Source organism: Giraffa tippelskirchi, chromosome 4, assembly GCF_054371585.1.
Source record: "Giraffa tippelskirchi isolate mGirTip1 chromosome 4, T2T-mGirTip1v1.2.pri, whole genome shotgun sequence".
NCBI lineage: Eukaryota > Metazoa > Chordata > Mammalia > Artiodactyla > Giraffidae > Giraffa > Giraffa tippelskirchi.
In genome coordinates this window covers 81,220,125-81,232,201 of record NC_137278.1, presented here as the reverse complement: position 1 = coordinate 81,232,201, position 12,077 = coordinate 81,220,125, and the positions used below count along the sequence as shown (strand labels likewise).

At 39.5% G+C, this 12,077-nt stretch overlaps 1 protein-coding gene and 1 pseudogene across 26 annotated transcripts in view; one reads left to right on the top strand and one right to left on the bottom strand.

Moving 5' to 3' along the window:
• Positions 1-803: 803 nt before the first annotated feature.
• On the top strand, positions 804-1,537 carry LOC145547209 (acyltransferase PGAP2 pseudogene; annotated as a pseudogene).
• Positions 1,538-7,422: 5,885 nt separating this feature from the next.
• ATL2 (atlastin GTPase 2) overlaps positions 7,423-12,077 on the bottom strand; it is an 82,864-nt gene continuing 78,209 nt past the window's right edge. For 15 of the 26 annotated variants that reach the window (XM_081596168.1, XM_081596172.1, XM_081596177.1 and 12 more), the window contains 2 exons: positions 10,774-11,205; positions 7,423-8,653 (listed from right to left, as the gene is read on the bottom strand). In XM_081596168.1, coding sequence (XP_081452294.1) covers positions 8,534-8,653; positions 10,774-11,205 — 552 coding nt within the window. In that variant the 3' untranslated portion in view covers positions 7,423-8,533. Of the gene's footprint in view, positions 9,142-9,241; positions 9,257-10,769; positions 11,206-12,077 lie in introns of all 26 variants that reach the window. The other 11 variants (XM_081596180.1, XM_081596179.1, XM_081596169.1 and 8 more) reach the window with 3 other exon arrangements.

Here is a 12,077-nt window from a genome sequence, read left to right as displayed (position 1 = left end):
CTGGGGTTCTTTTTTTTGCCTTCAAAGTTGAAACAAAGAACACTATGAAAAGTCTCTTATCATTCTTAAATATTTCCCTAATGAAATGAAATAAGACAATTGTGATGATCAGCTGTGGCTAAAACTACTTTGGTCCTTGAGGGAAGTATTTTAAGGGAGAATCAGTCCAAAGCTAGGGAAACAGAGTGACAGTTTAAAAGAATGCCTAAGGTTGATAATGAAATTCCATCTAAAAATCTTCATTCATCTACTTAAAAAAGTAATTGTAATATATAGTGGAACTATATGTAACTTTGTTCTGTATTTTCCAAGTCGCCTGTAAATGTGTTATCATTCTTTCATAATTTAAAAAGAAAAAAGAGAAGGAAAAATTATTCCCTTTGGCATGAAAACTAAATGGAGGTAGTTAAACCAATGTACTTTCCTCAACTCTTGACATTACTTGAGGATTTACTGTACAGTCATGACTTAATCCCTTTCATGTCTTGAACAAAAAAATAAAAACGAAAACACAAAAACAAAAAAAGAACGTCTAAGGTTAAAAATAGGTCTGTAATTTGGGAGAGACAATATTCACTTCCATATGGAAGAATGTACTTTTAATCTACTGTCAATTGCTATCCTTTCCAACACAGGCTCCACCTCCCTCTCAGGTAGATGACATAAGGACACAATTTCAGCTCTCTGCAGAAAGCTTTCCTAGTTAGTACAAAAACAGCAGAGTTGGGCCGGGTCTGAGTATCCCCCGGGCACTCCTGGCTCCCAGCCTGCCTCCTCGCCACCCCCAGCCTGGGTCTGACAAGATGTACCAGGTCCCACTGTGGCTGGACCGGCATGGGACCTTGGTGCGGCTCCACTTCACCCTGCTGGCCCGGTCACGGTCTGCAGTCCACTGTTGCCTTCCTCTTCTGTGCCCTCTGGTCTCTGCTCTTCCACTTCAAGGAGATTAGGGTCACATACTGTGGGGTGCCCAGTTATCTTACATCAGTGAGCTCAGCCATCGGCAGAGAGGTGCCCCAGCCCTATGGGTGGTGCTTCTACATCGGCCTGCACTCAGCGCCCCACTTCTTGGTGGCCTTCGCCTACTGGAACCTCTACTTCAGCTACGCCTCCCGTGTCTGGGCTAGTGCCCGCTTTACCACCTCAGCTCCAGCCTCAACGTCTTGGGAGAACCTCACGCTGCTAGTGTTCACCTACGTCTCCTCTTCCGAGGACGTCAGCATGCCTGAAAACGCTTTCATTGTGTTCACGGCCTCCTCCCTCAGTAACAGGCTCCTCACCTGCACTCTGATGGCGGACCAGGAAGCACACAGGAAGCCAAGAGGCTCGCAAGTCCAACAGCCGGAAACAGAGGCTCTTCATCGACTTCATCCTCTTCAGGCCGCCAGCTGTCTACTTTCGGTACAATATGTATTGTGAGGCTGGAGTACCCCCCATTTTTGCCATCCTAGGGTACCCAACATGGCAGCCTGGTGGGACTTCGAGAACAAAGAGCTGCTGGTTACCTCCCAGCCAGCCTGAGGAAAAACGGTTCTAAGCCCTCTCTCCTGCTGGAGACGAGGCCCACCGCCCAGAAACTAAGAACAAATACCACTCTGACCTGCTCTCACCATCTGTGTCCTCGCTGGGACCAGGACAAGGCTTCACCCAGCCCTGATGGCTTCTCCTTTCTCCCACCCCAGTTGAAGGCACAGGGCCTTCAAGCAGCACCACCAGTTCCTGAGAAACCCCAAGAAGCTGAGCTGGCCAGAGCACTCCACCCTCTGGTGCTAAAAGAGTCCTGAGGCTAATAACCATGATCCCCTTCTTGGCCTTTATACAGCAACCTCTCGCTGAGGTCAGGGACCACACTGCTACCAGGAAACCACACCCATTTCTCGCCACAGGGTCATTCATTTGACTTGTGTGTCTGATGATCTGCTCTGCACATGCAGGCCTGTGACCAAAGTTCTCTGCTAAGGTTGTCCAGGTGTCCTAGTCCTGACTTCACCTCTGCTTTGTTGTGTGCTCTTCCCTATCTGGGGGTTTCCCAGGTGGCACTAGTGGTAAAGAAGCCTCCTGCCAAGAGGCTTCCTATGCAGGAGACATACGAGACGCGAGTTCAATCCCTGGATGGGTCAGGAAGATCCAGTGGAGAAGAAAATGGCAAACCACTGCAGTATTCTTGCCTGGAGAATCCCACGGACAGAGGAGCCTGGTGGGTACAGTCAATAGGGTTGTAAAGAGTCAGGCACAACTAAAGGGACTTAGCACACACTTCCCTCTCTGAGCTTCTGTGTGTCTGTGTGGATGAAGGGGAGTGGGGGAGCTGTCTGACTTCCAAGACTGGCTGTCTGCTAGTCTGTGCTTCTTGCTGTGGAGGTGGTGTTCTGTACCTAAAGCAGGACCTGCTCCTTCTAAAATCTCTGGCTTATAGACTCTTCCTCCTCAGCAAAGGTGTCAGGTAGAGGGATCAGAGGCACAAATTCCTATCCCAGAATGGGCTCTGGTGTCCCCCCATCGTCCCTACTGCCTCAAGCCCTGTGCTCTTTTGGTTGTACATTCTACTTCAAAGGAAAAAAATTTTTTTAATTGCCAAAGGGAAAAAAACCCCAGAAGTTTATTACCCTACTACCCATTAGGAAACACTTCTCAAAATACTGGATATTAAGCTCCAGTATACATCAGTATGATCTGAGAGGCCTGTCAGAAATACAGATTCGAGCTCATTACAGTGTGGGGCAGGGCATTTAAAACAAGCACTTCCAGGTGACTGATTTAAAAATAAAACCATACTTTGAGAAACTAAGACAATTAAAACCGCTGCTTAACTGACTGCCTCCGTTTTTCTAAGAATCACCCATGTATTCTTAACATCTACATGCAAAGTCCCTCTACATGGTCTGTAAAGGGACTTCACAATCTGACCAGGGTCTTCACAACTTTCTCTCCCACCACTCCATCCTTCTCTACCCTACAACCACCTCCTACACTGGAACCCAACAGGCCCACTGCTGCACTCCTCCTTACTGTTGACCTCTTTCATTCTCCCTTGCCCTACATGTGCAGGACTGTTTATTCTTCACAACAGTGCGATAGGGTGGGTAGTTTCTGGCTATCTAGACTCTAAAGCTGGTACACCTGGCTTCCAATCCCAGAAACGTTTGGTAAAAGTGGCCAACCTCTGTGAGTCTCAGATAACTCCTCTATCAAGGACTGAGGTTAAAATAGCCACCTCAAGGTTATTAGTACATCAGCACCAGCAGTATTTCATTTAGAGGCTAAATGTATTAATTTGGTTTTCTTACCTCCTGTAAAACCTTCAACACTAACAGAACAGCTCTCCCCTCTGTTTTAAGCAGTGTTAGCATTTCTAGAGACACAATGAATATAAGAACTCTTATCTCCTTACTGTGCAGGTCTATAAATCCAGTTCTGTAAAAACTTAAGAGTAGACAATTTGAAATGATTTTTTATAGCTAGAGTTTTAGAAATAAAATTTGTGTGTCAGTTTAAGTAATCACCCACTCATTCTTCCAGAAATACTTTATAAATTTACACATTCACACACACACACACACACACACACACACACACACACAGAGCAGATACTTAAGAAGCTGCATTAGATCAGTATAAGTTCTAAAGATAATCCAAATCCCTAAGGGTAGCCTACCCTCACTTCCTCAGTTATGAGATATTTTTTTAGTTAATAATCATGTTCCTTATTTTGAGGCCAAGGTGGAATAATACAACCACTGATATTTAGGGGTCCATAGTTGCCACATAACCACCTTGCCCATCTACAGCAGATGGTATAGCTCATCTATAATGGATGTTTAAGTACAGAAGGTGGATGAAGGGATGCAGTTGACCAGTCCAGCCCATATTCAAATATTCTGAGCATTTATCATGTATAAAAAAATACTAGACAATATGAAAGGCTAAAAGATGCATGAAGTATAGTTTCTTCTTTCCAAGGAACTTAGTCCTGTTGAAGAAAGCAACTCCTGATACTGTTTTTCTCCACAATGACTATCACCCTCCAAGAGTCATCATGGTTATTCTTTTCAGAAAGCAGAGGGTATAAAATTAAGAGTAGGTATGATTTGTAAGACAGATGCACGTTTCACAAATATCATCCCCCATAAAAGGGATTCAAAAGAATATCTATGAGGATTTTATGTTCTCATCCTATTCTCCTAACAACCCTGAGAGGTAGGTAGTATCTCCATTTAATAGATGAAGGAGAGGCTCAACTGTTACCCAAGTACTGGCCCAAGTTCACAAAGCTTGGAAGTGGTGGTGCTAGGAACAAAGCTGTTACAAACCCAAGGTTCATCTCCTTTTCCCCAAGTTTAAACTCAAGTATTCTTCCAGCTCCAGGTCACCCAAGCATTTACAGAGTCTTCACATTTTGTGATCGCAAAGTCTAAACTATGATATTTTAGATGATCTTTCTTGCTGTCAGTAGCTACAGAACCATTTTACTCCAAACTTTCAGAAAGTTTACAATTGTTACTTAAATAACAGCCCAGGTGGTACAGTGTAAAAAAATCTGCCTGCCAATGCAGGAAAATTTAGGTTCAATCAATGGGTCAGGAAGATCCTCTAGAGAAGTAAATGGCAACCCACTCCAGTATTCTTGCCTGGAAATCCCATGGACGAAGGAGCCTGGTGGCCTACAGTCCATGGGGTTGCAGTGAGTCAGACACTGAGCACACACACAAATCACAGTCCAGATGACCCCCACACCCCATCAAAGCACAGACAAGCTTCAGGAAGTAGTTATTAGTCAACTGGCCAAATAGAGCCAGCAGATGGAGTTGTAGGACAAACAAAACTGAGTACAAATCTTCTACAGTACCTGCTTCCCAAGCACACTCCACGTATCTGATTCTCTCACCAATCCTGTGGTAGAGGGGAGAAGGGCACAAAAAGTAAGATCCAAGGTTTGGGCTCTCTCCTCAAAACCCCATCTATCCTCAGGAGGGTCAAGGCAACTGCATGAGCATTAAAGAATTACTTAACAGCTCAAGAAAATGTCAGTGTTGTATGGAAAAAATGTATCATGTACAGGGTAATTCTACTTTCGTGTAAAATAAAAACCATGTTTTATTCATACATAAAGATGTGTCAATAAGCACAGGGGAAGTTTTCCATAGCACACACACCAAATATATGGTTACCTCTGGCACATACAATCAAAAGGACAAGGAGATTTCCACTACCTGCTTAATACCACTTTTTAAACGCAGTATTATGGGTCATTTTCACCTTGCTTCAGTATTAACAAAATCTTTCTTCTCCACCTTTAGTAACTTTAAAATGTAGCTAAGATAGTTTTGAGTTATGAATATCACTCGTCTCTTAAAACTTTCCACTGACTCAAACCCCCAGTGTGGAGTGGCAGAATCCTGGTTTGCAAGCCTGAGACACCCGAGACAGCTTTTTTAAAGTGGTTTCCTACCACACGACGGTTGAACAGAAAGTACTAATGTATGTGCGAGTGCTTGACTGACTGTACGAAGGCTGTGATTCCCCCCTTTCTCCTAAGCTTTTTTTTTTACACTCCTCTTCAGGCACTTTTGACCCGGTCAGCTTCTAGCTTTCACTGAAGAATGTTAACAGGAACTGTATTGCCCTCAAGTATGTCAACGGAAGATCAATTCCTCATCCTAAATTTCAGCTAACTGCAAATCTGGAGAGGAAAAATTCCTAAAATCTGATAAAAGACTTAGGTAGAGAAGGTGGCATTTCTCTGTCTTATGTGAGAAAGCCCTCATGTAGCTTGTATGCCCAAAAGCCAAGTATTCCCCAAAGTTAAGTTCCCTTTCTAACAGAGGCTCCAGACTGAATCCAAGACAGTCATTTGACGAGTAAATGCTGGCCAAGTTAAGTACACGGCTGCCAGGAACAGCTGCCAGCTCTCCAAGCTGACGTTCACCATCACCTCACAACTAGGACACAAATGGAAAAACATTTAGGTGCACAGAGCAATCCTGTTCAAAGCAGGAAAAAAAACCTCATGCCAAGAATGAAACTGCTGAAATCTAAAAATGTGTGCAACAGACCCAGGCAACCCACAATGGCAGAGAAACAGCTAATCAGAAAGCCAAAAGACTAAGCAACTGCTTAAAAATTTTCTATAAGCCCATTTTGACCTTAGTGAACCATTAACAGTAATGTTATAGTGCTTTCTGGAATTTTATGATATATTCTCAATAGGTTCTTACCCAAGTTAAGTCCACCCAAAAAATGTTTAACCCTGCAATAATGAAACAATGTAACCAACACCAGCAGCAGTCACACCTACAGCAAGAGTAACTGCTCAAGCCGCCCAGTTCTGGAAGTAAAATGACTAATGGGAGCCCTGCTCAAAATTCACCAAATAATATAAACTCTCAAAAATTACTGCTATTCCATTTCACAAGCAGAATATACTTAGTGAAGCAAGGATGACTATTTTCATGAGAAATATGTAAGGCATACTCAATAGTAGGGTCACAAATTACTATCTCTTCCACAAAAGTAAATTATTTGTATCTTAATGAGGAAGACAGTTTGTTTAAAAAAAAAAAAACCTTGTAATATAAATTACTAAAAAGTTATACCACAGAAAATATACTAACACCAAAATTATTTCAGTAAACAGTTTGAGTTTGTCTTTAATCCCTTTTACTGCTTCTTACTTAACAATATTCAGTCTTCCAGCTGAAACCAAAGTACTTTCCTGGAATCCCTAATAGTGTTTTCTTTGGGGAAGACACTCTTTCCAACAAGAAATATTAAGAAATCCAATGGTCTAGATTTCACAACTCTTTTGTTAAAAGAAAAACAAAAAAAACAAAAGTTACCTGTGTCTCTTTAATTTCAGAAGAATTGCTATTATACAACAAACTTATTTTTTCCATTCATAAAAACAGTCCACAACATTCATAAAATATAGTAAAAGAAATGAGACACTTTTCAGGTGGATTCTCATTAAGAACAGATGAGTTGGTAGCAGTTTAATAATAGATGGAAACAAACACAATCCATATAAAAACAGGATCTAAAGGAGGAGGGAGGAGATATATACCAAAGTAAATTTTGAGCTTTCGGCCATGCAACTCAACATCTGAGTTCTCTTCCCTTAAAAACCAAACTAGGAGCTTTAAACAGGTGTTCACAGAGAAGGCTACAAAAGTACTGCAAAATGTTAGCCTTACATATACCAGAAAAAAGAGAGAGAACAAAAATTAATAAATCCCCTAGCTAATCACAAGTTTTCCCTGACAGAGACAAAGAAAAATAACTGTTTACAAGCTTAGCTTTGAGGTACAATAGCTTACAGCTCTCACATGGGTGTTCCTCACTCATGCTCTTTTCAGTATAAACAAATAGGTTTATGTAATGGAATACATATTTGAAGAATTCCTTAAAAAAGAATCACAAGTTCCATTTTATATATGCAACAAATTTTTAATTATGTACTGAAAATAAATTACAGAAAATAACTTCAAAATGCAACAGAGGACAAAGTCACGATAAACATTCCCATTGAATTCCCTCGAGGGTGGGGGGTGGGGTGGGGAGTGAGATTGCAGTGCTCAAGAAGATAAATATCACAAATATATCAAAAACTTCAAATTGTCTATGCATTCATACACTGACATGAGCCACAAACATTCCTTCACAGGGACTGTACTCATTAGCCTACCACAGAACCAGATTTTGCCATAAACTACAAAACTTTTAATACAAAATTTTATTTATATATTTATAATTCATATACATGCCCTATCTGTGATTTTAGAAAATAAAAGCTACACACTGTACAGACACTCTTAACTCATAGCTGTAGGCAACATTTTTGGATGGAATTTCTCCCCCAATAAAATTAATGGCATATTTTATGTACATGAAGGCTAAACTGCATAAAGACAGTTTAGTTTCCCAGATATGCATCTCGTTTTAGGGCAGGTTTATAAATTTAAAAAGGCAAGACAAATGTACACTTCAGAATCACTTTCTTAGCTACAAGGGTTGTCGTGTAATTTCTGTGAAATTTCTGATACATGCATTTATGTAATACTGGTATTGAAGGCAGTAAAGCAATATATACTTTTTATGTCGTGGCTCAATAAAGGCTTCATTGTCATTCCAATCTGAATCTTGCTACAGTGATTCATAACTTCTCTAAAAATTAAAATTTCAATGGGACACTGTGTTAAAAAGACTCTAAATAGATTTCTTAAAATATTTCCCTGAAATATCCTTTTACATTAGACAAATTTCACTAACATCAAAGAAGAAAAAAAAAAGAATTAAACATGGCACCAGTGTGCATGATAAACTAATGCTCCTCAGCCAATCATCTTGTCTCAGGAGCCATGAACAGAATGCTTAAAACCAACAAACAATTTCACACTCTGTGGCAGCCATCTGTGAAGCCAGTTGTACTAAACTACTTCTACAGTTGATTGTAAACTTTGGTTTATTTTTATTTGAGTTCTCATTGTACAGCAAGCATGAAAAAAAGGGAGAGTGGAGTCCATGAGGAGATGAAGTGTCAGTCTGTCTTTAATCTGGCATGATGAGACACCTGGTCAGTCAGGCCTGCTTTGATAGAGTTTGTTACAGACTGCCTTATGTTTTCCTCCATCAAATTATCACCCAGGGGCTTCAATACCTGTGGTATGAGAAATGTGCAAAACAAATAAAAACATGAGGTAAAAAAAGAGTTACATATAAAAATAGATATAAAAATTCAATTCAAAGCAATGAAGAAAATAACCAGGAATGTGGGAAATAAAAAGATGCTTCTCCCAAAAAAAGTTATGATGCTACAAATAATGCAGTTAGACATTTTATAATGTAACAAAAATTACTTTCCTCCTATTCAAACCATTACAATTCCTATGAGATGGATGTGCAATTCCATACCCTATATGCAGCATCAAATCTGGTATGTATACAGCATTTATGCAGACCGGCCCAGACGGTCCTGCTTATTGTCCTACATGTATAAGTGTGAACACTTCAGATAGGGAAAAAAGTTAAAAATACTGTCTAATTTTTCTTCTTGTTATTGTTGGATGACAGTCTCTGTCGCTGTGCTGACGAAAGAACACGATGAACCATTCGACGTCTAGTAACTTCGAACAGTTTGGAAAACACCTAAAACATGGAGTGATTCGTTAGGAGAATGACTCACAGGGCCTTGAATTTAAAGAGTTTAATTAAGACTATAAAAATCTGAGACTTCATAGTTTCTCACCTTCCTGGGACTCCTCTGAAGCAAAAGAAAAGAGAAATGCAAAAAAATTTAGACAAGGTTTGTTGACACTGCACAGACCTTCTGCCTAGTGATCCTCTTACCTCAACTATACTAAAAATAATTGTACACACTTTATATTCTTCCATTGACTTGTTTTGTGATAGTGGCACCTCTAAAATCCTAGAACCAGTGCTGTACTGGAGATAACTGATTTTCAGAAGACACTGTACAATTATCGAAATTCCATGTGGCAGAAAATTAATAATGATTCAACTTTTAAAGTAGATAATATTTTAAGTGATGCTGTGATAGCTTTTTTTTTAGGTTGTGATAGCTTTTAATCCATCTTCTGTCAGAAAATATCAGAAGAATATAAAGAATTAACTTTTAAGATATAAAAATTTAATAAATATCCAGACACAAGCTTCCAAATCAGATCTGAATAGAGCATTTCTCTAAAGAAATATAAAATGCAAATTAATATAGTGGGTCACTGTATAAAATAATGATGACATTATTAGTAGAAAAATCAGCATCAACCAACTTCTTCAGTCTTTGACTTTAAAACCAAAACCAGCATGGACCCACATTATCTTAAATCTTCAAATAAGCCCAATACTTCATTGGCCCTGAAACGGTATCTGAAAACGCCTTTTATATTGTCCATCAGTAATAACTGTAGCTTTCATTCTTGATATGATGCTCAGGTATTTCACGATGACCATTTTAATGACAATATCCTTAAGTGGAATTTTCTGAACACAGGCAATTCCAGACAACAGTTGGCTGATACACAACAAGGCTTTCCTTAGTAAATACTTGTCAGGCCCAACTTTGAATTCTGGTTTGAGGTAAAAAATCATGATTTGAATTCTGGTTGAGGCAACAGATTATGATTAAGAAAAGCTGGCTCACTGTCTGTGGTACTTTGCTTTGCTCATTAGCATTTCCATAGTACAGAAGTCTAAGATTATTTGCTGTAAGAATTCCCTATAAGATTGTTCTTTGTAGTAAGCACATCAGTAAACCACTACTATCTTCATGGAAGCCAATGAAGACCGGAATATCACCCATTTTTCCTGGAATTATAAGCATGCATTGCTTCTTGTCAATCCTAGTAAGAAACTTCAAAAGAACTGCACTTCCAAACTTATTTCCTTACCTTCATAACTCTGGCACTCATATTTTCTTTTCTCAAAAAAAAAAGAAAAAAGGGAAAAATCCTTAAAGACTCTGGTCCTGCTCACTTGTCTGGTATAATCAGGCCTATAACTAAGAAACTATCCAAAGAGTATTACAGATATAAGTCAACCACACTATAACTTTAAAGGAAAAAAAAACTCTTCAGTTTATACTTTATATTCAGATTATGCATCTAAACAAAACAGAAAATGTCCTTTTGCCACTCTCCATATAAAGAAAAAGTAGGTGTGGAAATATGGGGGTTAGGGTGGGGAATGGGGGACTCGAGGAGGGGTGGGGAGCCACAAGGATAAGACTAGTCACTGAAAAACCAAAAGATAGATACCAACCTGTTCCCACAGTGTTTCAGCAATCTGATCAATCATTGTTCCAATTTCTCTGAACTCCCCAGAGTATTTAACATATGCCCAAGTACAAAGAGACGTCAGTGCTAACCCCATGACAAGGTTACACAAGACGGCTATAGAGTTTAGGCCAACGAAGCCAGTCAGTCCTGAGATTATATACATAGCAAACATGACCGCAAACAGTGTGGCAGGGGTACGAGCAGCATAGAAGATATTTTTGCCATCATTGTGCTTTATAAAATTTGCATAGGTTTCTTCAATTTCAGCCTCAAGCTGGTCCTGATAACGACGGCAGAATTCATCTCCACCCATTTTTTTCACTGAACGAAACTGTTTAATTGCCACTTCTTTAAGATCCAGGTGTTTTCGCTCCAGATCTGAAGGTGCAATGTAAGGCTTGTCCCCACCACATACCTGTACAGAGAGTAGGACAGATTACATGCTAGAAATAAGTCACACTTGAAAGAAATTCCCCGATCAGTTAATTAAACCACCTACATGATTTAGTTTTAAATTTATTTGTAATACTCCACACATCATCATAACCTATGCATTTCTTGTATATTTAACTGACTCAAGCAAAATAAATTTTCCCAGGTAACTATATACCAATAAAGACAAAAAAAAATTACACTATAATCTGTACTGATGTCAGCTGACCCAGCAATACACCAAAAAAGACTGCTGGCAAGAAAGTGGGTTAAGAGGTGTAACACATAAAAAGGTACTTGATTAGGTAGAGTATGCACTACATTAAAGACGTGTGACACGTGAGCCCTCTGTCTTCTTTCCGCTGCCCTGAAGTCAGCGTGTGACGCCCGTCTCCATGGGCCTCCTGTCTGTGCGGGTGTGAGAGTGGACGGTGTGCGTGTGTGTAGTGCTACAGAAGCATCTCCTTACACTGGCAACCAGAGTTTTTATGAGTACCTCTGTGGGAGATTATTTGGTGCTAAAACATTAAAATTGCCAAGGAGGAAAATATTCAATTACTACTAAGAATTAACTTTAAGACTAGTTGATAATTAATACAGGTTTACAGTTCATGCCTGTGGTTTTGTGTTTGATGTTTTGTGGTTTTGTTTTTTTTTTTTTAGTGCAAAAGGTTTAAATTTATAGTTGTGAACATTGCTTGTGTGTTTTTCTAAGTAGATTCACAAGATGATTAAAAATTCACTTTTTCTCAGTAAAAAAAAAAAAAAAAGGTACTTGAATATTTGAATTAGCAAGCTTAGCACAGAAATTGCTATTGGTCTTAGGACAATGTTACTAACATCAGAAGCTACTGA